This window comes from Amphiprion ocellaris, chromosome 23 (genome assembly GCF_022539595.1).
Source record: "Amphiprion ocellaris isolate individual 3 ecotype Okinawa chromosome 23, ASM2253959v1, whole genome shotgun sequence".
NCBI classification, from domain to species: domain Eukaryota; kingdom Metazoa; phylum Chordata; class Actinopteri; family Pomacentridae; genus Amphiprion; species Amphiprion ocellaris.
This window is the reverse complement of record NC_072788.1, coordinates 8044009-8070320: the sequence shown is the minus strand read 5'-3', so window position 1 is coordinate 8070320 and position 26312 is coordinate 8044009. Positions and strand designations below refer to the sequence as shown.

The 26312-nt window shown below is 37.8% G+C and overlaps 1 protein-coding gene across 1 annotated transcript in view; it reads right to left on the bottom strand.

Annotated features, from left to right (window-relative positions):
* The window catches only part of pcxb (pyruvate carboxylase b), a 332924-nt gene that overhangs the window by 294138 nt on the left and 12474 nt on the right, over positions 1–26312 (bottom strand). Inside the window, exons 2-9 of the mRNA XM_055007761.1 lie at positions 20655–20791; positions 18002–18095; positions 17349–17439; positions 14112–14277; positions 13063–13208; positions 7602–7719; positions 5516–5583; positions 2715–2798 (exon numbers count right to left, since the gene is read on the bottom strand). Coding sequence (XP_054863736.1) covers positions 2715–2798; positions 5516–5583; positions 7602–7719; positions 13063–13208; positions 14112–14277; positions 17349–17439; positions 18002–18095; positions 20655–20791 — 904 coding nt within the window. The remainder of the gene's footprint in view (positions 1–2714; positions 2799–5515; positions 5584–7601; positions 7720–13062; positions 13209–14111; positions 14278–17348; positions 17440–18001; positions 18096–20654; positions 20792–26312) is intronic.

Here is a 26312-nt window from a genome sequence, read left to right as displayed (position 1 = left end):
ACATCCACATGACTCATTAAAAATAAATGCTGCTGTGCACCATCACTTGCTCTTATACAACGCACACATGCACAGGCCATAAAAAGCACACACACAAGCATTAATAATCCCAAGCTAAGTACCAAAGTTCATCCTCGGTGTTGCTTAGGGAGCATGTTTCAATACCTGCGGTGAGAGCTGGCCTCAGCTCTGAAAGTGGAAGCCTTCACTGAGGGGACTGACTCAAAGTGAAATGCAGTCACAACACATAGCAGGGAAATGCAGTGGCAGTAAAGATGGAGAAAGGAAAGGAGGGGGAGCAAGGCCTGGAAATGATAAAAATGGATGATGAGGCCGAGGGAAAGTGAGACCCCTGGTGATAATCTGAAAATGCTGCAGGTTTGATCCTTCAGCTGAGTGTGTGAGTGACTTCACACATTCATAGTACTATATTTACTATTCACAAACCCTATGAAGGCTTATTCAGAGCCAAAGCTGACTGCTTTGACTGGTAGAGAGGAAAAATCTACACACTTATGCTTTTCCCCATCTTCAGAGGTGTGCTTTTTCAGTGGAATTAGCGTCAAGTAATGGTAGAAAGCAATGTCTTTAAAATGTTATTCAAGTAAAAGTATTAGCTCCAATCTATTCTTTAACCCTCTCAACACCACAATCTACCACCGGGTTTGAAAAGCATGTTTTCTTAAAACTTACTAAAATTTACCTCACTTACTAGAAGCTTTTAAGACGGAAAGAATCAACTGATTTTCCAATTGCTTCTGAGCTACTCACTTGTCAAATCAAATCCAAGCCTACAAATCGTGATATTTAATCAAAATCAGTTTATTCAACCTGTCTAATTTAAAAATGTAGCAAATATTAACTCCCTGCATTAACAAGACTCTGTAAAAAAAAAAAAATTTGTTAACACAGAGAAGATGGGAGACAAGCACAGAACATCCAGCTCATGTCACAAGGCCAAAAAAATCCCCAAAATCAGACAATTTCATTAATGCAAAGTAAACACCCAACATGTTTTCAGAATCATCCGACCACGTTAACACACACACCACGATTGTGTGTCTGCATTCAAACTTGAAATCAATACCTTAACATTTGTAAACAAGGACCTTTCTTTTGTTGTTGTTTCACACTTTTTGTAGTAAACTGAACCCACGGCGTGCTTTACTGATACAGATAATAACACTTACTAAAAAAACACTAACTAAATGCTGAAATCTGACTACAGTGAGCGTTTGACACACAAATCATGATGCTAATCTGAAATTTAAGGGTTGGAAACAGAAGAGTCTTTCTCCAGCATGCTAAAGCAGCAGTAAACGCTCTCGCAGCACACTGTAGTGGTGATGGAGCTGAAATATGTCCTTGTACTCCGGAACACTAAATGGATATGTGCATGCATTCGTGGTGTACTCTTGTTGGTGGCCGTCATCCGCACACTGTCACTTTAAGAGCAACATCACTCTTGTTTCAAATCACAATACGCAGAGAAAAGTCATGGACTGCAGTTTGACTCGGCTGCTCTTCAACACACACTAAGAGACAAGGTTTGTCACTTTAAGCAGATGAACTGGCTGATGTGGTGATATGGTTACTGCAGAAAAAAGTCCTCACTGGACCAAGGTCACATCGTGAGTCTCACATAAAGTTTCTATCACCCTCTCTCTTACATAACCATCAGTACTATCAAGGTCATTTCTTTAGCAAATCACCATCCTTGTCTCTGCCCTGCTCTCCCACTCTTCCCTTCACACTTCCATCCATTCCTCAACTGGGCCATTACCCGAAAAGGCCATTTCTTCAAATCTCCTCTGAGAGATGAGGCTTGACTTTTAAGTGATGCTGTCATAGTTGAGCCAACTTGTCGGCAACGCCAAAGCCAGACAAATGGTTTTAAAAAAGCTAAACACAAGGTGTGCTGTCACTTCGCAAGGAAATGTTTTTATTTTTTGTCCCCAAAGCAGAGTGTACAACAGTAATCATAAAAACTGTCCTCGAAAAATGCACTCAGAAACTCATTTCCTGAATTGCATTTACTGTCTGCACTGTTGACATCTATTTCCACCCATTTTCAAATTGTATTTTCATTTCCGAAGTTTGGCAAAGCACTAATGTGCCCCTCATTTAAATTGCAGGTAGACAGCGCATTAAAATTCCTGGGGAGAATCCAGTTGTTTTGCAGCCCAATTATAGACAGAAAAATGAACAGTGCTGGGAATTTGTTCACACTTCCTAAACACAACCCACTGCTGCAGAGCCCTCTCCAGAAAATCTTTTTTTTTTGTTTCACTGAGCCATTTCTCCTTCAGTCTGCCAACTTTACTTAACAAGTGGTCAAAACTCTCACACTGCACATTCAACATGCCAACACCTGCTTTGACAACATGGATAAAGTACTGCTTCCTAGTGAATGAGCTGCCTTAACATCAGGCCATGGCCACATGAATATTTTAGAATATTTTAACACGCACCTATTAATTCTGTACAGTCCATGATTAAAAAAATGATTAAGTAAGGGCTCTGTCATAAAACCTTCTTTCCATTTAGTCAGGCACTTCTCCCATAATGCAATGAAATGGTCTAGTTAACCTGAACCTTGGGGAAAAGCCTGTATGACAGACTAAAATAAAAGAAAGAGGGGAATGAGACAGCAGATGTCACAAGAGATTTGTGACCGATTGTTATTGGCTTTAGCACCAAACACACAACCATACCTGTTTGGCGAGGTTGACTGCATCAGTGTGAAGTCGGTCTCTCAGATGAGGGTCCAGTTGGAACGCCGGTGCAATCTCCACAACCTTCAAAACAGCAACATTTTATTGATATTGCCACAGTGTTTCACGCTGTCAGAACAGAAATGCACCAAACTGACAACACTGGCAAAACAACAGGAGCCGCAGTTGTATAATTTAGCTTAATGACCTGCACAACACTTAAGAGGCCTACATGTTGATCGATTTTAATAATTAAGTTTGACACTTTTGGTGGAATCAGGATGAAAACACTCAGTTCTGATTCATTTAGCCTGATGCTGAAAATGTGCTCCTCTTAGCACTGCTTTTATCACACTAGATAACTGGTTTTATCACTGAAACACTGGAAGAAATGTGCAATTTAAAACTAATTCACTGTTGGTATGAATAGTAACTGAACCTTTTTTTTAATGATCAAGATTACATTTATCAGAGCCAGAAACTGTAAAAACAGAAAGAATCATGGAGGTTTTAATTATAATTCATAAAACTGCTCCATTAAAAATTTGTCAAAAATAAACAGTTTGCATTAACCAGATTGTGTAAAAAAAAAAAAAAAATTAAATTCTGCTCTTCTTACTCCAACCATAAAGCCATGAGTGACTCGGCTGTGACCAACATTCATGTGACAAATATTCAGAGACTTTTCAGCTGAACTGCAGGCTGTGTTTACACAGAGCAGATTGGAGACAAGTATGTAGAGAAATAAATAAAAATGTAAAATATCTATGTTATGTAGAGCTACTATTATTTTTTCTGACATTGGAAACTCCACTTGTACATAAATTTGTTGTACATGTTGATTGCGAGTTTTTCTTAATTTTTGTAAAACCAATAAGCAAATAAATCCATAATGATGTACAGTGGTAAAACTTTGCTATAATGGCGGTCAAAGATTTTTGAGTTTCCTCTCCTTCTAGTCGCAGCTGTGCCATTTCTATAGAGGTGCAGGACTTTATATGGCAGTAAAAATGAGCCCACAGTCAGAAAAATGTGACAGAAGCAAAGAAAAACACCCAGGAACTGCTTGGGGTTCAGAAGACAGTTAAATGAATTGATATGAAAAGCCATACTATGTTATCCTGCATCTCTTCCATGTCTAGTCATTATTTGGAGGTTGTCTGATTGTAAAACATGACCGATTCATCTGCTCTCTCAGCTGCTTGGTGCTGGGCAGGTGGTCTACAGCAGATTTATTTTAATGGTGAAAAAAGGTGTTCAAGAGAGCAGCGAGTGTGAACAGAGTTGTGGGTGATAAAACTAAAACAATGAACTGAAAGGTGTTAAAATGCTCCACAGAGCTACAGGAGACTACAGAGCTAGCAGATAAGTGCCTATTGGTTCGCTACTGCAAGTGGCTCTTTTCCTATAACACAGCAATTTGATCCATAGTTTATAAGACATGGGACTCCCTTAAATATATATGGTGCTTTTAATAACACATCCAAATCCTCTAATGTCCTCCCAATTCACAAATGAGACAATGACAGAACAGTTTTACCTACTGACACTCAGTAAATACTATAATTACTTTATTTTTTCCTTTTTGGATACAGTTTCTGTCACTTTAACTTCAGTAAAGTACATGGAATTAATCATCTGTATTTACAATCAGCCTTCTATTCAGTCTGACCGCAGCTGCTGCTGGGTTCAGCTGATCGGTTTAGTTCCACTGTGTGAAACAAGTCAACCAGTGCGAAACAAATAACAGAAATCAGTTAAAAACAGCATGACCTGTGTCAGACTTGAAAAAAAAAATTATAATAAAAACCACAAGAAGTCAATTAAACTCTTTATCAAATCTTACCCCGAAAAAAGAACCCTCTCCAAGTATGAATAGCACTTCCATGACGCAGAGGAAACCTAAAAATATCCCATCAGCGCTCCACCATCCTAAATCTATTTCAACAAGCAACTATTCTTGTTTCTGAGATTCAAAGAGATCTTAGATTAAGGGCAAAGGCAGATTAAGGCTCACAGAATCAAAGACCAGCAGCTCTGGCATGAACAGAGCCACTAATATGATTATCATCTATAATTTTATTAAAGGGAAAGGAAGAAAGTGATGAAAAGGCATGATTAAAACTGCTCTGAGGTGACAATATGTAATGAAATATTACACATGTTAATCAGCTTCCTCTGAAGGGAGCATTGTTGTACTAAGTGACGATCAGATGAAATGTTATTCAGACTTTTTTTTGTTATTTGACAATCAGGTGATGCTGTAATACCTGGTTTCCTTTCAGTAGCAAACCAAAGAATCTGGGAAAAATAGCCAATGAGTGAGAATCACTCTCAAAGAAAATGTTTTTGTGGATCCAAGTTATCTGCTGGAGAATTATACAGTTGCTGCAGTTGTTGCTAAGATTCCTATTCACTCAGCATTAACAGAGGCTAATTTTTATTGGAATAAAATCCTCTTACCCCCTGCTGTTTGGAGCATTCTGTGATACTCATAGCCACCTGAGCTAAAATAACCATTGTTATAATCAGCAGTATAATCACCTTTTTTCTTAATATGTTGCTTAATTGGCTTGTTTGCTTAAATAAAAGGGAAATAAAACACTGCAGTTAGTTGTGTATTCAGCAGACAGTGTTGCTCGCAGGTGTAATTCCTGCTTATGACCTTTGTTTCCTGGCCGCCCACCATTACCACCCACTTCACGCTAATCTACATAATGCAGAAGAAATGCCATGAAGATAATCTTAAATAAATTCAAACATTAAGCCGGGCTGGATGAATTTTAAAATGAGGACTTCACCTTTTGGTGTCTCCGCTGAATGGAGCAGTCTCTCTCATAGAGGTGGATGACATTTCCATATTTATCGCCTGAGGAAAGACAAAGAGAGAAGTAGGTGAGGAAATGACAGAGGGAGGAACAAAGAAAATTAGAAGATAAGTAGGTGTATGAAGAAAAGGAGTGGCTGAGTGGTGTGTTTGCAGTCAAGTACAGGAGGAGTGAAAGTAACACTGAGAGGCAACTAAAGTCAGCCTCAGTGACAATTTGGCCCTAAAATCTGACAGCAGCTACAACTCAGTAGGTTACTTTCTGGCAGCATTTTTGCTAGCAGACTGTAAAGTCTAAAAATATAGTTTAGAAACTAAAACAAAGAAAAAAACTAATTGATTTTTTTTTATAATGTGTAACAGTGCTGCAGAAGACTGGCTACAGCCACAGATCAAATATTTTCTCAATTATTCAATCTTTTTCTCTATTGAGAAAATAGCAACAAGTTAACTTTTACGGCATTTTGTATGATTTATAGACTTGGAGGTTAAAAATAAAACTTGCGAAATTATGAAGCCGCTTGCTGACATTTTTCCAGTCCCACAAGTGAATAGGGGTCAACCGACATTTTTCCAGGGACTACAATGATTATTAGACCACAAATAGTGAGAGGTGGTTGCATCTGAGCCAAAGTAGGGCATTTTAAAATAACCTCTTTAATCAGAAACCAGTTTGAAAATATATATGATTGTCGGGAAAATGCTGAAAATCCAACCGAATAATTGGTCAATACCTATAAATCAATAAGAATTTAATCCTGTTTTTACATAGAAAGATGATAACTCTAAAATGCTTTAGCTGCAAGCAAAGCACAATAAATGTTCTGCTGTTGGCTGCAAGAGTGAACACAAGACTATTCATGCACTCCCAGCATCTTAGGAAATGAGCACCCAGTGGATTACGTTTAGAACAGGACTATAACCAGGAATTATATAGCCATGCCCAAATAAACCATCCTTGCCTAAAAACACGCGAGATATTCAATAATTTGCTAAACAGGAGCCAAACATGGGACTTTTAAGGTGATTTTTCTGAATGTCTTATTTCATCTAAACATTTCAACAACCCAAACTAGTTAGTCTGATATAATACAAAACAGAAAAGCCACATTTTTTTTAACTGAAAAATGATGCAATCAATTATTTATTGCAAATATCATTGTTTTAATAGCTTACACTGCCCATCATACTCAATCGGCAGTAAACATTCTAGCAGAAAAGCAGTAAGAATAGCAGTAAAAAAAAAAAAAAAAAAAAAACAGTTCAAGGATAACAACCTACCACCTTTTAATCGCGCAATCTGCTATACCTCACCACTGACATCCTACAGTCTCAAACAGATTGTTACCAAGTTTTAATTGGATCCATCTCACAGTGTATGACCTGCATGAACAGTTATCACACAGCGTATAAAGGCTGTTAGATGAAAGAAAGCTAAATCCAAAAGGTGAAATACAAAATCAGATGGTTGGATATTTGGAAGGGAACAAGAGGGGAAAAAAATGGGTGGCAAAAGGGAGGAGAGATGGAAAGAAGGGGAGAAACATGAAGGGAAAATTTGAGGCAGGGATGTAGGGACTGAGGGAAAGCAGAGGGCTTTTAACAGGTAATTCAGAAATACACAAAATCCTTTTCATGCCCTAAAGACAGTAATTAATCAAACAGACTACACACACACACTGGATTATACTCCGAAAGACAGATGTATACCTGAAAACACAAGCAGTTACTGTACACGTGGCATACAAATGCACATTGAATTCTGCATTACAGGATGTGCTCAAAGTGCAGACAGGCTTCTCGTAAATGTCGGTGTTGAATTTCACTTCTGTAATAAGGTGTTTGTAGAGTTACATTCAGTGTAATGAGAAGAAATAATGACTGGAGAATTCTCTGCTGGCCAATGAATCTCATTCTCTCCCATTTTTCATCTGTCTCCCTTCCCTGCTCAGCACAGCCACCAAGTTCAAGGACTTCCATGTCATTTTAATGAAGCTCGGTCAATTCATGTACACATGAAAACAGACAAATAGATGCAAACACAGAGGAAGTGCACTTACCTAGGATCTGTACTTCAATGTGTCTGGGCTTCTCGATAAATTTCTCAACAAACAGGGCTCCATTCCCAAAAGCAGTCAGGGCTTCAGAGTAGGCCCGCTGGTAATTCTCCTCAAGTTCCTGACAAACAGGCAAGAAAAATCCATACATGTCTGAGTTAGTGCCACCATTCAAAAGGCAAGAGAGCCACAGCAAAGAAACTGCACAGTTTTCTCAAAGCCCCAATAATCTACGCATTGGGTTGGTTAGTTTTTTTTTTAGAAAACTCTCATTTCTTGTTGTAAACTATTTCCCTGTCAGTCACATTTGATGATTTCTTCATCTCTTTTGACACATATGTTCACAGGACCTCAGGGAACAAGACGCTACTGAAGATCTCTGGGAGATCATGACCCCCCATGCTGAAGGTCATGACTCAATCTGTTTGTGTCAGTGTGTGACATCCTGCTGGCCTTACCCAGCCTCAGACTGAGTCACCATCGAGCCTCCGGAGGGCAAACCGGAGCCCATCCTCAGCTGTCATCTCGCAGCCTTGAGAAAAGATGCTCTCGGAGGCAAAACTACCGCATTCTTCGGGGCGACTGCAGACATCAGCGCCGTTGCTAAAGGCAGGTTTGTGTTTTTGTCAAGAAGCGTGAATTTCATAGAGTCACCAGAGATTACACAACATCTCCAAATATCAGCGTCTGTTCTATGTCTGATCACATTACACCAAGGACACAATTTGGAGATAATCAAAAGATTTAGCAGCATCAGGATTCACCAAATAAGCCTTGTTCTGTCACATTAAAATCGCTGCACAAAGGGCTGCTCACACACAAAATGTCACCCTTGAATTACACAAAAACTGTGGTTATATTATAAATGTACTTCTTTCAACTAATGAAGAACATAACAGGTCTCTGCTTTACTCACCTAGAATATCTTAAACTACACAGCTGTAACTTTTTAAACAATTTTCTGTTATTTTACCAATTGTATGTGTTTTGCTAAATTATAGCTGTCTAGTAAAATCACACAAAACAAAATCCATTTACATGTTGACTGTTCCAAAAAAATCTAAAATAGAGGCCAAAACTGTAAATAATGTATTTCTTACAAGTAATTTGTTTTACAGTGTTTGACCATAAAATTACACTTTTTTAATCATGTTTGACCATAAAAGTTAGAGCTGTTTTACTGTATTTGAACCAACAAAGAATATTGTTATTTTACAGACATTTTCTTTAATTTGAAAAAAAGAATCTGTATATTAGTAAGAAAAATGGTAAATAATTTAAAAATGAATGAAAGAAATTTAACAGAATTTCCTCATTTTATTTCAAATTACAGGTAATATCTAGTAAAGGCACATGAATGTGTACGCGTTGATTCTAAAATAAATAAAACTTAATCTCTACATCAAAAATCTGTATTTTCCAGATGGCAATTTGTTCTTTTACCATTTTTAAATAAAGTTAATCTGGATGTAAATCTGATTAAAAATCAAATTATTTTACAAATTTTTCCATTATTTTTAATGTTTTTTTACAGTTTTTATTGCTGCTTACTCCACATATATATATATATATATATATATATATATATATATATATATATATATATATATATATATATATATATTTTTTTTTTTTTTTTTTTTTAATGGCATCCGTGCCACCAGATTTTCAGTTTTGTTAGATTTTTTTTTTTTTTTTCTTTTTACCGCGTACGTTAGTTAAGTCCATGACTCTGTAGAGTCCATAAGACTTACTATTAAAACATATTTCTATTTGCATCTTATCTTACATTTACTACCATGAAGTAAGTCATGGGGAAATTAACTAATGACAACATGATTGTTTTGCAACATTTTGCAGGAAAGAAATGGGAAAACAAAAGCTGAAGTCACTGAAAGTCGCAGTGAATTATGCATTTTGGGAGAAGTTATCCAGAGTCACAGACATTGCACAGTTGTCATATCTTTTTTTGCACCTGTAGTTTTGTAAATGACAGAAGACTCTTGAAAGACTAAAAGTTAGGAGAATTCCATTTGTACTCCTTCCACATCGGTTCAGTCCGTCTGTCAGCTCTGGCCACTGGAGCTTTGATGCGTGCCGCTCTTCTTTTCCCTTTTCTACCATTTCAGAAATCGCATCACGTCAAACTCTGGCAATCTGGCTGTGTTGCTTATCAGTAAACACCCACATCTCAGCCTACAATATGTTGAGAATAGTTTGTCTAACTCTGCTAATTCAGCATACAAAAGGACTCACAAGCTGGTTTTAACAGAATAAAAAGTCATCCTACGGATTGTTGTTCGGGGTCTCAACAGAACGAAGAAACCTCTTTACAATTTCCTCACATCATATCTGCTCGAGCTGCTCAGGCCCCTGTGACTCAACTGAATAACTAGAAATGTCAACAACTAATTAATTAGACTGGGGTACAACTCCGAAAAGGTCACACTTTCCAGCGGTTTGCTGACTTGCGAGGCTTAGTGACTACAACACAACACTGTCGCTCCTTGTGTACATCAGTGGGTGAGGCTTGTTACCATTGTGGTTTACACTGACCACAGTCATTTTAAATGGGATGTGTTTGTCTTTAGGGGGCTATTAGTGAACATTACAGAAAGAAGAGCAAACTTGCAAATGATATGATGGCTGTAAAAGCAAATTAGAGCTATTATAACTAGCTAATAAATCAATTAGTCTTTTTTTGCTGACTTTACAGGTAAAAAACTGGCAAAAATTCACTGGTTCAAGATTTTAAAATCATTTCATTACCTTTTTTCTTTAATATATATGAAAGTTTTTATTTATTTATTTATTTTACTTTTGGAAGGCTAGTTGAATTAATTAAGATCTACAAGTAGAAATCCAAACTCTTTCCTGACATGTGATAGACCAAACAATTAATCACAAAAATAATTAGCAGAATAATCACTGCAAAAACAAATTCTATGTATTCAAAACATATACTTAAAAGTGAAGACTGTAGAGAGACTATATTTCATAGAATTTTCTTGATAAACTTGTGATAAGATAAAGATAATTCCCATCTTACAGTAGCTAGATACAAATACAAGTATAGTAAGAAACAAAAGTAAGTAAAAGAAGACTAAAGATAAGAATATGAACATAAAAACTATAAACAGCTTCCACATGTACAATATAGGAGGATGGATACATTTACCCAAACTGTCAGGAAAAAAAAGAAAAAAGCCATGCTAGTGATTTGTGTGACCTTATTGTGACTTTGATATTATTTTCTTTGGCTTTAAAAAAAAAAAAAAAAAAAACAATACAAGAAATGCTACGAGCAATAAAGAATGAGGAGGTGGCTCTGCTTTGTGTAGCTGATTCACAACTGATCTCTGCCCTCATTTTTGTGGCTGGACCACAACCAGCTGCCTGCTTAAAAAAGAAATGTAGAAATAAGGGTAAGCAATGTTCATTCTTAGGGGCAGCAGCTACAAATTCCCTCCAGTGTTCTGCTGGTCCAAGAAGCGAAAGCTGAATAAACAGGGGTGACAAAAAGGGTGTTCATCCACGGCAGAATTTCTTATGTGATCTTCTCTAAGGTTTATTTTACCATTAATATTTTCCAACATTTTCTAATGAAGAAAAAAAACTATTACCCTCCTACTGAACCACAGTAAGTTTAACTCCATTACTGGTCCTGCTTGGCCCAGCTTCCAAAAACAATCAATTGTAGTTGAGTGTTTTTTTTTGTTGTTTATTTAGGAGGTTAAAATGCAACCATTCTGAATTTTTCTCAAGCGTTTCCTGAAACACCACTTACACTGAGCAAGCATCTGTTTGGCGTCCATGCTGAAAAGCTTAATGAATGTATTCTGAGTGATTTGACTGTGTGCTTAACTGCCTGTAACCAGCACTGGTGTGTATTAACACACAACAAAACTCAATACAGACCAAACAAACAACAGAATCATTGTATACATAGGCCATCAGCACAGTTGCTAAATTATGAATTACCAATTATGCCGGTTATTATGTGAAGGACTTTACTACACGGTCTGGTTTTAGCAATCTGGACTTTACATCGTCATTAGTGTTATTGTTGTGTTTGCATATGAGAAAAAAATTAACCTTTACTCCCCAGGCTCTTGTTTGAAGGCGATTCTGGCAAAAATTAGGAACAATCCTGCAATCTAGTGGTGATTAGGCATAAAATTTTATGGGATATTTTTAAGCAAGAGAAATGCCCACATACATACTGAGCAAAAAGGATAGAATGATATAAAATGGAAGCCACAGTAGAGAAAGTAATACTTAATATAACAATTCAATTCAAAAAGATAAACTTTGATGTATTCCGTATATTTTAAAACTTGCACATGTTCCATAGGATATTTTAATTTCCTCATTTTACTGTATATTGCTACTGTATAGTATATTTTACACTTTATTGTACATTTTGTACTTTAGTATGTTTTTCGTACCTTACTTTACTGGATATTTCTGCTTATTCATTTGTGTTTGTTGTGGTCACTTTACTCTTTCTGCAGAATTCCCCCTTGTGGATCAATTAGTAGTAGTAGTATTTATATTCTATTTTACACCGTATTTCTGATTTTCATGAGCTATAAGCCATAATCATCAAAATAACACCAAACAAAGGATTGAAATATTTAATTTTACAGCAAATAAGAAATGTTTGGAATATCTAAAATTTTCACTTTCTTAAATAACTGAAAATATTAAACTTTTTCACAATGTTCTCATTTGTTTTGAAATGCACTACAACATACAGTTTTCATGTTGTTGTCAGTTGAGTGTTTAAAAGAATTTTCATAAAGTCTAGGTAGAAATAAAGCCAAACATCAAGTACAGTGAACCAGACAGAGTTAATTTAATGTCATATTATTATAACTTCATAGGAAAGTTCGACAGAATAATCACATCACCAAAAAAGCCCAGTTTTGTTTTTTTGTTTTTTTTTTTACATGGCTCATATGACTACTTTAATGGCATGTCTTACTGATTGACATTCCTTTAAGGATGCATTGTTGTTTTATCTCCTGATTATACTTATGACTGTAGATCTACACATTTTGGAGATTTGTTTGCTGGAGGTTTACCATTTAAAGGCCACGCATGATTGAAACATGATGTATATATAAGATGCAGTGGATGTGTTTCATGATCATCTGGTTTTGGAAAAGTGGGCCCTGGACAGTTACAATATTGAAAGACATTTTCTAATTACGCTCAACAGATGGAAGCAGATGCTGCTCAGATAAACACCGAAATCACTCAGGCTCAGCTAAGTGGCAGAGGCAATTTCAGAGCACACTTCACCTTGATTCAATGCAAACAGAAAAATTAATGAATATGAAGACCAAAATTTGTCATGAGGCCGGCCAGTCATCAGGGTGGATTTGCTTTCTCTTTGTTGGACAACATATATGGTGTTAGGGCAAGCAGTTAAATTACATTTCTCAAAAGAAGCGCTCACCTCGTACTCCTTGACCACCCTCATGCCGCGACCACCACCTCCATATGCTGCTTTGAAGATGATGGGGAAACCGTATGTCTGGGCGAAGGCATGCGCCTCCTGCAGGCTGGAGATGGGAGAATCTGTTCCTGGAACCACAGGTACACCTAGACAGGGGGGGGTAAATATTGCGCATTATCACGAAAAGAAAAAACAAACCGCAGCAGCAGCATCACAATTACGAAAAGCAGAGTGATTGTTATAACAATGAGACTGAGAAAAAAATATTGGCTCCCAGAACTAAAGACAAAGACAAAACTCTTTCACAGTAAAAGGGACCAGTTATGGGGCAAAAACTAAGAAGAGTGTGTTCCTAATCCAGCACAAATGGAGCTTAATTTTTCACAGTTTCTTGCAGTGACAGATGGAACAAGCAATTGCTTAAAAAAAATGTTCTAAAAATGATCATGCCCCTCGGTAAGAGAGAAAATTGATGCTAGTGGAAAGACGCCAGGGCGAAAGGTGGAGGGAGAAGGGGGATTGAGTCATCACCATCATGACAACAAAAAACAGGGCTGTGGCAAATTTTAGACACACTATTACCAACATCATTAACATCAGATATACACTGATAATTTAAACTGAAATGCAATTCTCGCCTTTGGTCTAATTTGGTTGTAGTAAATATCCAACCAAGAAATGCCGCATATACTTTAGTATATACAACCCTCTAAAACAGGAAGTTTTATTGAAAAAAAAAAAAAAAAAGGCAAAGTACACCATTTATCGGGGCAAGAAACTATGAAAACTGGAATAGTCTTTGAATTTTTCAAAAGGCATTTCTGAGTTCTCTGCTTCTAGTAGTGGTTGTGTGGTTTCCACAGAGGTGCAGGACTTTATATCACAGTAAGAAATGAGCCCACAATGAAGAAAAATATGATCAGAGCACATTTTAAAAAGCATCCAGAAAGTGCTTCGGGGTTCACAGGGTTAAATAATGACTTTTGCCTTCCCTAGATCTACTGGTCTTCCCCTCATCATCAGTTTCTACCAGTCATTGTCTTCCATACCTGCACTGATGGCCAGGGCACGAGCCTCCACTTTGTCTCCCATCTTGCGGACTGTTTCTGGGGTTGGTCCTACAAACATGACCCCTGCATCTGCACAGGCCTGAGCAAAGTCTGCCCGCTCAGAGAGGAAACCGTAGCCAGGGTGGATGGCATCCACATTGTTGTCCTAAAGAAGTAGGAGAGGGATAGATGGGGGGAAAAAAGTGAACACTGGTTAACAAGCACTTACCCGCACACATTTGCACTCACTTAATTTTAAGTTTGAGCTAAAAATTTCTAAGTGGAGCCCAGAGAAAGCTAATTCAGCCCAGCTCAGCAGCATGAGTTCTGTTAAATGGGGAGCCACTGCAGGGCCCCAGTTAACACTTGGCTACATATCAGCAACTGAAACACACTAACCTGCACGCTTTAGCACACACAGCTTTGTGGTTAGTGCAAAGGATTTATGGAAAAGGGACTGTGAGCTAATGACGTATTTTATTCGCGTTCTATCTTTTACTGTCGTTCTAATCATCATCTACTCAATGGATGTCAGTAGGAGACTGAGTGAGGAGACAAACACACATGATTTGAGGGTCAGGGGGATGTTACTGAGCATGCTCACACACACAGGGCAGCAGACAGATACAGTAGCTGCCGAGGCTGACGGATAGAGCCATCTCTGGATCAGTGTGTGCCATCTGCTCTTGGATACAAGACGGACTATAATTACGGGCCGTCCCGTTGTTAAGGGAGCTGTTACTGGCAGGCCGGAGGAGGCATGGAGCCACACAAAACATGCAAACACACAAATGTAGCGAGTGCATGCACACAAGCAGGTACAAACCTACCCAAGCACAAACGTGGAGACGGACAGAAGACGCAGGCGAACACAACAGCCCACGGTGCAAACGCAAAAACATTTTCATATCCAACATGAAAACACACAGAAGGTGCTGGGATGGAAGCGGACAGTTATTTTGGTCACACAGTAAAGAGTGACCCAGTGTGAACACGAGGCAAACATACTCTGGATGTGAAAGAGTGAGAACAGGAGAACACACACTTTGTGCTGGCATGGCATCACTGTGCTCCCAGATAGGCAGACGGATTTTAGAGAAATGAGTTGGATGGCAAAGGCTCCCTGACTTGGCTGTCTGAACACGCCCACGCAGAAAATTATAAACCGTGAGAGATTGATCAGAAAAATGATAATGAACAACTGGCAGCAGGTCCTGGAGGTGATGGAGGAAGATTGGAGGGAAGAAGGAGCAGATCTGATCTACACACTGATAAGTGGCAAAGGGAAGAGAAGGGGAGAGAGCAAATAACAGTAAAAAATCAGGGACATGATGGAGGGAAACAGAAGATGAGAAAAGGAAGAATAAACAGTAGGCAAAGAGATGGAAACACAGGGAAGGTGTGAGAGGGCAGGACTGAATTAAGCTGTTTACCTTCCTTTCTCTCTATCTAAACTAAATATAGACTTAGAGTGAACAGACATGAATAAAAGGGATTTGTCTGTCACTTGTCCACCTTGCTGTACGCCACTGAGATCAAAGTTGTACAGAGTTAAACACAGCAAGGGACAAGCTTTTCCTAATTTCAGGAGGATAGCAAGGTAGTCAAACTGCCTGAGAATTTTTTTTAGCTACTTAAAAACCTGACATTTAACTTGTACTTTTTTCTCTGCCAGTTTGGCTCATTCTGCATAGTGTTGGGTCAATTTTGTGAGTCATTAGACATGTTTGTCCTCTTTTGACAGACCCAGGCGACTGTTTCACCGTGATCCCAGGCTTTATGCTAAGTTAATTGCCTTCCAGCTCTGTACTACACACACACAGTCACTACACTCAAAGCAAAGATGCAAAATGTTGAAGTTTTTCTGTGATGACTCAACTTAAAACAAATAAAATGTAGACTGCTTTTTCTAGAGCACTACCGTTGAACTAGTCAGAAGCAGCCACAACACAATTTCAGGGTGGTCTAAAAGTTCTGGGACTGTTTGTGGTTCGCATCCATGCAACATGTGCAAGCGGTAACCGTCACGAGTCAGGACGACCAGGGAACAACACACTGTCACCTTGACCACTGGAAAGGACATGTTTGCAACTTCTCAATGAATTGCAAACTAGAGCAGAGAACACAATATCAAATTCTGTATCAGACAGCAGCCAGATGAGCCAACCTCAACATAAAGGGTTGCCACTGGTGATGAGTGGTGGGTCAAGAGAAGAAATAGCAATTTTCACAGTGGAAAAGTCCACAGCTTCTAAAACCAGACAAGGTGCATTAGGTCAGGAGAGTACCAGGAAAATGCACAGTGGTTTCTTCAATATTGTTGTGCACCAGGAATTTTCTCCTCATGGTTGGACTGTTAAGGGAGAGTTCTACTGTAATGTACTGAGGCATCTGAGGGAGAAAACTCAACACAAATGACCTGAATCCTCAAATTCACCAGCAATTTTGGTCCCAACCTCACACCGGTCTCTCTCTTCTTTCCCCACTTGCTAGAATTGGCTCCCTGCAACTTGTTTCTTTTCTCTAAAATGAAATTCAAGTTGAAGGGTCGATGTTTTGACTGTTTAGCAGGGGAGACGCGTTTACATAACAGCACTTCCAGGGAGCTTACAAGCATTGCAGAAGCACTGAGAGAACTGTATCGCTGCACAAGACTATTTTGATGTGGATGGTTGGTTTTAAATCGAATACAGTCTTTGACTTTTTGACTACCACTCATATGTTGTCTGGAGAGGAGCAAGTGCACAAATTTTAATTATACATATGCACTGGTGAGGACGTCTCCGTTCTTGTGTAATGGTTAAATTTAAAGGTTTACAACAAATTTTCAAGATTAAAGTTTCAAAAAGTTCAAATACTTACAAAAAATAAATACAATTTGCTTTCATTCAGTAGTACAAGTTAAGCTTTGAATGTGCCAATCTTCTAGTAGCTTCAAAGTGTTTTTTTTCCTTCTTCTCTATCCAGAATTCTTAAAGTGCAAACCCACCAGCTTGCAAAGTAGAGTTTCCAGTAAAAAAGCTAAATCTTCAAGGCCCGATCTAAAGAAACTAATGACATCACTAAAGCTGCTCCGAGGCCACAGAAGTCATTCAGTTTTAAAACTGTCTTCAAACACCGTCTACTGTAGCAGTGACCATGAGGAGTACAGTTTCCCTTGAAATAAGGGAACCAGTTTACCGCAGTTTAAGCGATAGAAGTACTATTTTATGCCATCTTTTGCTGAATGGGCTTTACCTTGGCAACTTTGATGATGTCTGGAATGTGCAGGTATGCTGCAACAGGTGGCAGGCCTTTCCCGATCAGATAGGCTTCATCTGCCTTCTGCCTGTAAAGACAAAGGATTTACATTAGCAAGCTGCAAAATCAGACAAAGCACACAGATGTGCACCTTCACATTATGGCTTCATAGCAGCGTTTCCAAACTCGATCAAGACTACACAGAAGAAGGTCCTCAAAAAAAGCACACTCCAATCATTACACCGCCACATAAAACTACCACCTGGTTTTATGTAAGATAAGGAGAGTGAATGATATGGTGATGACAATGGAGAGAAGGTGGAATAGAGGAGAGGCAGAAGATCTAAAACAACAAAGACATTAAGAAGTCAAAGCGGATTGGTGTGTGCATGTAAACTAAGCCGTGTGATTACCTGAATGTTTGGAATGTCAATACAATTATACTTATGTCCACACTTAATACCACCTGCAAAACAAATAGCCAGCCCACAGAGCTGCAGGGGAGAAAAATGCTCCCAGGCTTCCTTTAATTGCTGTTATCAATAATAGGCGGTGTGCATTTCGTAGTCGATGTACGGCAGTTTAGAAAGACATCTGACTTACATGCTTTCTTTACTTAGTCCTATTAGACTGATGCAGCAGAATATTACCTGTGCATCTGTCCGGTGTCTTGCTCAGAATAAACAGCCACGGTTCGAATGCCCAGTTCAGTGCAGGCTCTGAACACACGGATAGCAATCTCACCTGGAAGACAAAAGGAAGACATACGGGAAGAATAAATGGTGGGTTTGCTTTAGCTACATTTCCTTTCCTTCCTGGATGTTTATTTGCCTTTAAACTTAGTCTCTTTATTAATTAAACACGTCGTCATTTTGATCTATAGTCTAGCAGATTTTCTTTGTGTACAGGGAGGCGGCAGATTTCGCTCTATCATCTAGTTTTCATAAACACAGACTTTATATCATTTTATCAACATCCTGTAGCACTGGCCCTATTTTGTAACTAATGCCTCCTCCGAGACAATAAAATAAACTCAGAATTTGCCATGCCATACATAAGATGTGAAAACAAGACAAATCCATCTGGTACACTTCATCACAACTGTGCAAAAAAATACCAACAGACCTTGCAACAAGTCTTCTTTTTTTTGAAAATTTGAGAGCGCAGTGTAAAAATCCCTGGTTTAGACAAGCAGAACACTCCCTGACTTTTATCTTGCTGTCACAAGGGGCGAATACTTGTTTTTTTTCCAAGCAACACATAGTTTGGAGGAGGGGAAAAAAAAGTTAAGTCACTGGGAACTAGCAAGATGTGTTGTTCTTGCTCGAAGGGCAGGACAGCACTCAAACATTCGTGCAGCTTTAGAAAAAAGAAAAAGAAAGAGTTGACAAAAGGGAAAGAGGAACTCTGGAGAAGAAGTACTTTATGATTATACTATGGAAAAACTGATTAATATTGAAATTTGAAGCTATATTTGAACTGCCACATCTCAGGGCCCATTGAAGATAAAAGCCTGAAATTTTCATTGTCATTTCTGCTCATGTCAGTGATTCAGAATCTGTAATATTGCTTGAAGCTGAGGAAAGCACTCAAACATTTGTGCAGCTTTTAAAAAGAGTATGCAAGCAAGACAGAGGGATTCAGCAGAAGATCGACTGTATGAACATAGTACAGAAAAGCAGATTAATTGTAGGTAATTTAAAAAGAAAAATGCAAAAAGAGTACAAGGACATCGGATTGAAAAGATAGGTGAGAAGAGAAGACAACAATAGCAGGGGACGGGAAAAGAGAGAAATGAAGCAAAAGCGAAAAAAAAGGAGGACGAAATGGAGCAAAGTCACAGAAAGACAGCAAGTAGCTTAGAGGAAAATCACATCTGACAAGTGCTGCAAAAAAAGACAAGGAGTGGAAGGAGGAAGAAAAGGTGAGACAGGAAGAGAAGAGCAGAAATGAAAATAATAGGAGAGGAGAATATTAGCGAAAGAGCAGAGAAGCGTCAGCAGAGAGGAGATGTGCTTGGTGGAGTGGAGTCTGGGCTGATATGATGGTCCGGTCTCTTCATCACACACACTGCAGCCACAACACGGTCCGCTGCACTCCAGTGTGATGAACGTGATCTAATGTGGTGTTGATATCGCATCATGCCCATGTGAAGCGCAGAGATTGACGGAAAGCCCTTCTCTGTGTGTGTGTGTGTGTGTGTGTGTGTGTGTGTGTGTGTGTGTGTGTGTGTGTGTGTGTGTGTGTGTGTGTGTGTGTGTGTGTGTGTGTGTGTGTGTGAAGCAGAGACCGCAATCTATTTGAATCAAACTGATGGATTAAAGCTGTTAAATAGAGTCTGCATGAGAGAGTGGAAGTGAATGTATGTATGCATATATGCAACAGGAGGCCTGTAGAGCACCACATGTGTCCAGATATGGAACAGAGCTGCAAATCCACAAAGCAGCGACTCGGAACTAAATTAAGCATTTTGAATGTGGCCACAGGAATGAATATAGTAGGAGGCTTTAAAAAGCAATTAGAAGAAAATGCATGAATACATCTGTCGCTCAAATACTTAATGTCACCTGACGGAGCTACTAATTGCACACTAATGGCATCTCTGGACAGCATAACGGCATTAACAGGAGGGGGTCCAGTGATTATAAGTGTTACTAGAGCTTGTCACCGATGTTTACGCTGCGTGTACTGCTGACTACTTTGTGCTTAGAAAGCTCTAGGCTTCTCTATAATATTACCACTCAGACCTCAATCCTAGGAGAGAAAAACTAAAAAAATATTCTACTTTCAAGCAAATGTTTGTTCACTTTTGACAACCTGCCGTACTTAATTCAAAAGTAAACAGAGGAGACCAGACAATCGAATTTCCCTTCGGGGATTAATAAAGTCATTGTATTGTATTGTATTGTATTGTATTATTATTTAAATGCCTCTGTGACAGCATTTAGAACTTAAAATTTAAAACCACTTTTACACATGTACACTTCCTGGTGTACAGTGTCCAATATTCTCTGAAATCCTCTGCTTTTGGGTTAAAACAAACAAACCCAGCTCATGCAGCCACTCACATACAATGTGTACTTAAATATTATCACGAGCCAAGGCAAACTAAATGTTGGCATTAAAAATTAAGAGATCTGAGAGTCTCTTCTTGCCTGAGGAAGATTATAAATGTCATAAGTTTTTTTCTTGCATTATAAATGAAACTGCGTTAAACTCTCTTTAATTTAATGGTGCTGTCTGAATTTCTGGTTCTTCTTCAGTAGTGAATTATTACCATCCACACGAACATGAAGGTCTTACCTCTGTTGGCCACCATGACTTTCTTGATTGGTCGATACTCGCTCTGCGGGGCAGAGTGGGCGAATCGGGAGACAACACATGCCCTCCTGACAGCCAACAGGCCGAGGCCGCCCTGGACCACAGTGTAGCGCAACATCCTGACAGGAGAAGAAAGAAGATGTTTACCAGGGATGAACAATTAATTAAAATGTTGTTTAAACATGAGACACGGTTATGGACAGGAGCTGCATTTTCAGGATAGTAAAATGCACCACAACATATTATAAACAAAGCATTGTGGAAGAACAGAGATGCCCAGACCCACCAATCATCTTCTACAGACGTTAGGAAACATGCTTGCTTGGTACAAACTGAGTGAAAGACCACATTATCATTTTAATATTCGTTTCACTGGAGAACAAATGCAAAAATTCCCATTAAAACTGTCACTTCAGCCCTAATGTTCAACATACACAAATGTCTCGATTTCATTTCATCTTAAATCATCACAATTCTACAATTATTTCTGCTCAACTGTCTAACTTGTCTAAAAATTATATAGCATAAATACTTTGAGATTTGTATTATTTATTTAATTGCCCATCTGCAACTTTTAGACTATGTTTCAGCAACAACATCTTAAAGTTACAAGTCAAAAACAATCGTCATTTGTCATGACGCCTCTGAAAAGACAAAGAAGACAAAGATGGAACTTTTCATGGCATCATTTTTTTCATATTTCAACTCACCTATAATCAAAAGTTATACAATGATGAGAAAGAAAATTTTGATTTTTAGGATTTTATCTTTAATAATTGCTGATATATCATCATCCAAACACAGCCTCAAATTTCAATGTGTAAAAAAAATGTGCTCGAAGTGGGTCGATGGGTAACTTTTTGAAAAGAATATTAGTATCTCCTAATGTATTTGATGTATCAAACTAAAATTTTACAAATATCTCTATAACTTTCCATGGGGTATTATTTTTAAAAAAGGTTATTTTTATGGTCTCACAGAATAGATTACATATCTTAAGTGACAAGGACAATAAGAAATTATACACGTTAGTTCTGTTCAAAAACATGCAATCAGTCAAATCACTTTTTTTAAACCACTTTATCTGAAGTCATTTAACCTGCGTGAAACATGTGGTGTATAAAACCTACAGCTTGTACTTTCCCTATATTTCCTGTGCAGTGATCATTTGCTACATTCAGTTTCTGAGGTGAATAAAGATGCTTTCAGCAAAACAAGAGGATGATAATGCTTTAAAAGGTGTGAGTCTGGTTCGAGAGATTAAATCTACTGAAGCGCCAGGCTGCCGGGGTTTGTGTGCACCTTTTATCTGTAATTTAGTCATTTTAATTTGACCATATGCTGATATTTAGAGGGACTCCTGGAATTCTGTAGTATTCAGAAAGAAAAAAAAGCTCTACTATGTGCAAACCGTTGAAGGCCTGTGACTCTGAGTTGTGCTACTCTGAAAGTGTGAAAAGACTGTAGCCACTTGACAAACAACTGGCTGACAGGCTGTGAACATAACAGAGAAAAGTTATTCCTATCCTGAAGCTTTTACAGTGGAAACTCCTTTGAAATACTACAATTTCAAGCCACACATCAGTCGTGTTTGGTGAGATACGGAAACAAATAAATGGTTTTCATAAGCGCAAATGATGACTGTTAATCACTGGACAGTAAAGTTGATCAATTATCACAAAAAGATTATACAGACAAAACCATTCAAGGATGTTTATTGTGTCTCATATATTGAGTGTTTGCATTTCTCCAGTTCATATTTGTCTACAGCTGCTTTTATCTCAATCTAACAGGAGTAATATGAAAATACACAGAACTTCATGACTGTGGTGAAAGCAAAGGCATGTCTCTGTGAAACTTTAACATTTCTTGTAACTGGTAATTGATTAATTAGTTGGTTGGTGTACAAAACGGGGGGAGAATAACAGCGTCATCGTGAAATGTCAAAAATATTCAATTTACTGTCATAGATGAGTAAAGAAACTTCAAAATGTTAAATTTTTTGCAACTGGAATCAGCCAATCAATCGTCAAAATATCCCAAATAATTGACAACGAAATAATTGATCGTTGCAGTTCTACAAAGCAAAGCTCTCATAATATTTGATTTTTGGAATTCTGCTCAACCATCTCTGATTTGTCGGAATTGTTAGAGCATAAAATATAGACATTTCTAAAGATAAATGTATATATCAAAGATATATCAAAATCTTGATATATCACAATTTTACGATAATGCTGAAGACATAGAATACTTTTAAATATAAAATATTTGATCACCAATATGAAAAAAGCAGATATGACAATGTGTGCCACAAAAACAAAAATCCAAACAGAACAGAATCATAACAGTGAAAATAACAGGCTTCTATTGTTCTTAGTTCCTGATATATTGTCATTCAAACACAGCCTCAAATTTCAATGTGCAAAAAAATGGACCAAATGTGGGTCGACTGATAATTTGTTCTTTGTTTTTTTTTTTTTTTTAACTACCTCAGAAAGTACTTGATATCTAAAAATCCGTAGATACTACCATTTTTAATACAATATAGTTTGATAAAAACGTGTCAAGCAAAACGAAGAGGGTCAACCTTACAGCACTGCTTCCAATGCTTATTCTGTATGTGTTTGGTGTGGCTAATCTCCTTGTTCATAAAGTAGACTAGAATTACCATTTTTTTATGAATAAGTTTAATGCATGAAATGAAGGAATTATTTCTGTTGCAATTATCTTATGAGATGTTATCTATAAAATATAATATATAAATAAATAAATAAATAAAATAAATATATGGGGGCTGCAGTTACTTTATGGCAAGTGAAAATCTGCATTACACAAGCTGAATTGTTCCTTTAAAGCCATTTCAAGGGGAGTGTTAAGAATCTATGGCACAGAGCAGGTAAAATAATGCAGAAACGAGGATAATTGCAAGAGAGATAATATCTTTACAACTGTTAGACTCCAATACAATCATTTTAGTAGACTAATTAACTCAGTATGAATAAATCTGGCCAAAAGAAGAGCTTATGGCTGAATAAAAAGTCACTGCCAAGCCCGCTGCAGTGAGGCAGTATTAGATTTCCACGACAGGAAATTGGAAGCCAATCAGCTGCGGCTCAACTTAACAGGAGCCAATCAGCTGTGAGCGAGTCTAATCAACAACAATTAGTTCCCGGTGTGTTTGTGCCGTCTTTTCCAAATTACAGCGACAACGTGGAGGTTCAAATTAACCAACAAGTTACACAAACAAGCTAACAAACTCCTGCTATTAGTCCCAATGGAGAAAAAAAACTCACTTTCTGATAATATTTTCTTTAATTACGAGCCAAAACTGTCCTCGAAGTGACAAACACCGAACAAAAAACACTAAAATTGTCGAAAAATTCGGTGTTGGTAAAAGCAGGTTTCGTTTATCACTCAGTTTAAAGTGAATAAAAAAACACTAAATTCACATATTATTAAAATGAAACATGTGTCCTAACACATGCATGTGCATTAATACCTTTACAGGTGTGTTAAAGGTGCAAATAGTTGAATAATTACCTGAGTTGGACGGCAGATACAGGTGTCACTCACTAATTAGCAGCTTCACCTGATGTAGCTGCAGCTTCTTCTTCAGATGTAACTACTAAGCTGCAGCTCACTGGCGGTGCTTTGCTGCCACACTGTGGTAAAACGGTGGTACTGCACCCAATGGAGACCACAACTAACCAGTGTGTGTATTTGACAATCACTGAATTTTAAATAACTGAAGTAACTTAAAAACTCATTCAAATTATATATAATAATAGATTTTGTTTATTATACGTTCTAGTAGTATTTAAAATAGAAACTTCAGATGTTTTATAGTCCACTAACATTGAAACTCAGCAAGAAACTTGGTCATTGTTTCTGCTCACAAACTCAACTTCAACAAGCACTTTAGGATTCTGGTTCAATCCTGCTCTCTACAAATCAGAAAGATTGCCAAAAGTGTAACCAAAGCTGCCCAAAATCAGTAATGAACAGCATTTTCTCTCCTCTAGACCACTGCAACTCACTACATTACAGCAATTTCCATTTTAAAGTTGACTTAAAACTGGTTCCCTGTCCGCAACAGTTTCAGTTCAATTTCTGATTCTTTTGATTACTTCTAAAGCCACTTTTAAAAAATCCACCTGTACAGACAGGCATTTGTATAATATTTTAAGTCTTTTCCAGTGTTTTATCATTGTCCTTTTTAATATTTTAATGTTATATTGTCTTCTTTTTCTGTTTTATTTTGAAAGATGCAATAGAAATAGTTTATTAGTAGTAGTAAAAGTAGAGATCCTAAAGTCACAATGAGTGCCAGCATCTTCTTCAGACAGTCTGCTTTTCACATTACAAAACACTAACCAAGACAGGAAAAACGTTTGTTACTCTTGGTCGCAGTCTATTAAGCAATGATGTATTTTTGTCCTATATAGATCAACAAATGCAGCCTATCCCATCATGCACTGGGTGAAATGCAGAGAAACACAAGTGTTGGCATCTTTCACAGACATTTAGAACCACTTACAAAACAAATGGCTCCCCTTAATTCAATTATATCAACCCAGGAAGACTTTATGGAAGGTTTTATTCATCACTGATGAGTTTTAACATGTTTGCTGAGACATACAAAATGTCACACTGCACAAAGAGACTCGGTGTAAAGAATGTGGGCAGACTACTGAGACACTAGATCACCAAGATTAGATGGCATTTGGGAGCAGGTGAATAAGGCAAAGATCATTTTTCAGTAAGAATGTTTCATCTGGACTGACAGTTTTATAAAAGACTCCCAATGAAAGAATTAAAACCGAGTCAAGAATCAATAAATGAGTGTTTTTGACTGAATGATGAATGAATGGCTGCATCTGAAGACAACGCAGTGGAAACTAAGGCTGAAACTAAATACTGTATCTACACAAAAGCAACGCTGTGAAACCGATAGCGTTTCCTAAGGCCTGAATGCAACAGGAGCACTAGAAGAGCTCATGGAGAGCTCAGTCCTCAACAAAGGTCGATGCCTGACCTCACAGTTTTAAAGAAAGCCACCTCGATCCACTCCAGATTTTAATAGATTTTTGCTTCGACTGTTCTCCACCTCTCTGCCAGGTTTCACTAAATTCGGTAGATTTTGTGTGAGACAAACAGCAAAACATATATCTATCTTAGCAGAGGGATAACATCAAACCAGACAGAGACAGAAAAACATGAGCCCTTTCTTAAATGAAATAAAGTCTAAAGCTGCAGAGTTTCATTAATTTGTAATCATCAGCAATTTGGAACTCGGTAAATTCTCTTCAAACTCTTTTTAACAACCACGATCTCCACAGACGAACTGCCTGTGGCTCTAAAAAAACACAACAGAAGGCTATAAAAAGATACACAAGCACTTCCAGGTTGAGCCTTCTGCTGTCACATCCTTAGAAAATAGCAGGTAAAGTGAACTGTTGCAGTCTTAACAAGATGTTGGAGACCAAGACAGGGAAATCTGCACCTCTGATGGGGCTAAAAACAAAGCAAAACTCCAACATGACTTCAAAGGAGGACTAAGCTAAAGCAGGAGTCATGGTGCAATGTTTGACAGTGAAGGAAAAGCTGTCTGCAGTTTCTTGAAAAAAGGCAACACTT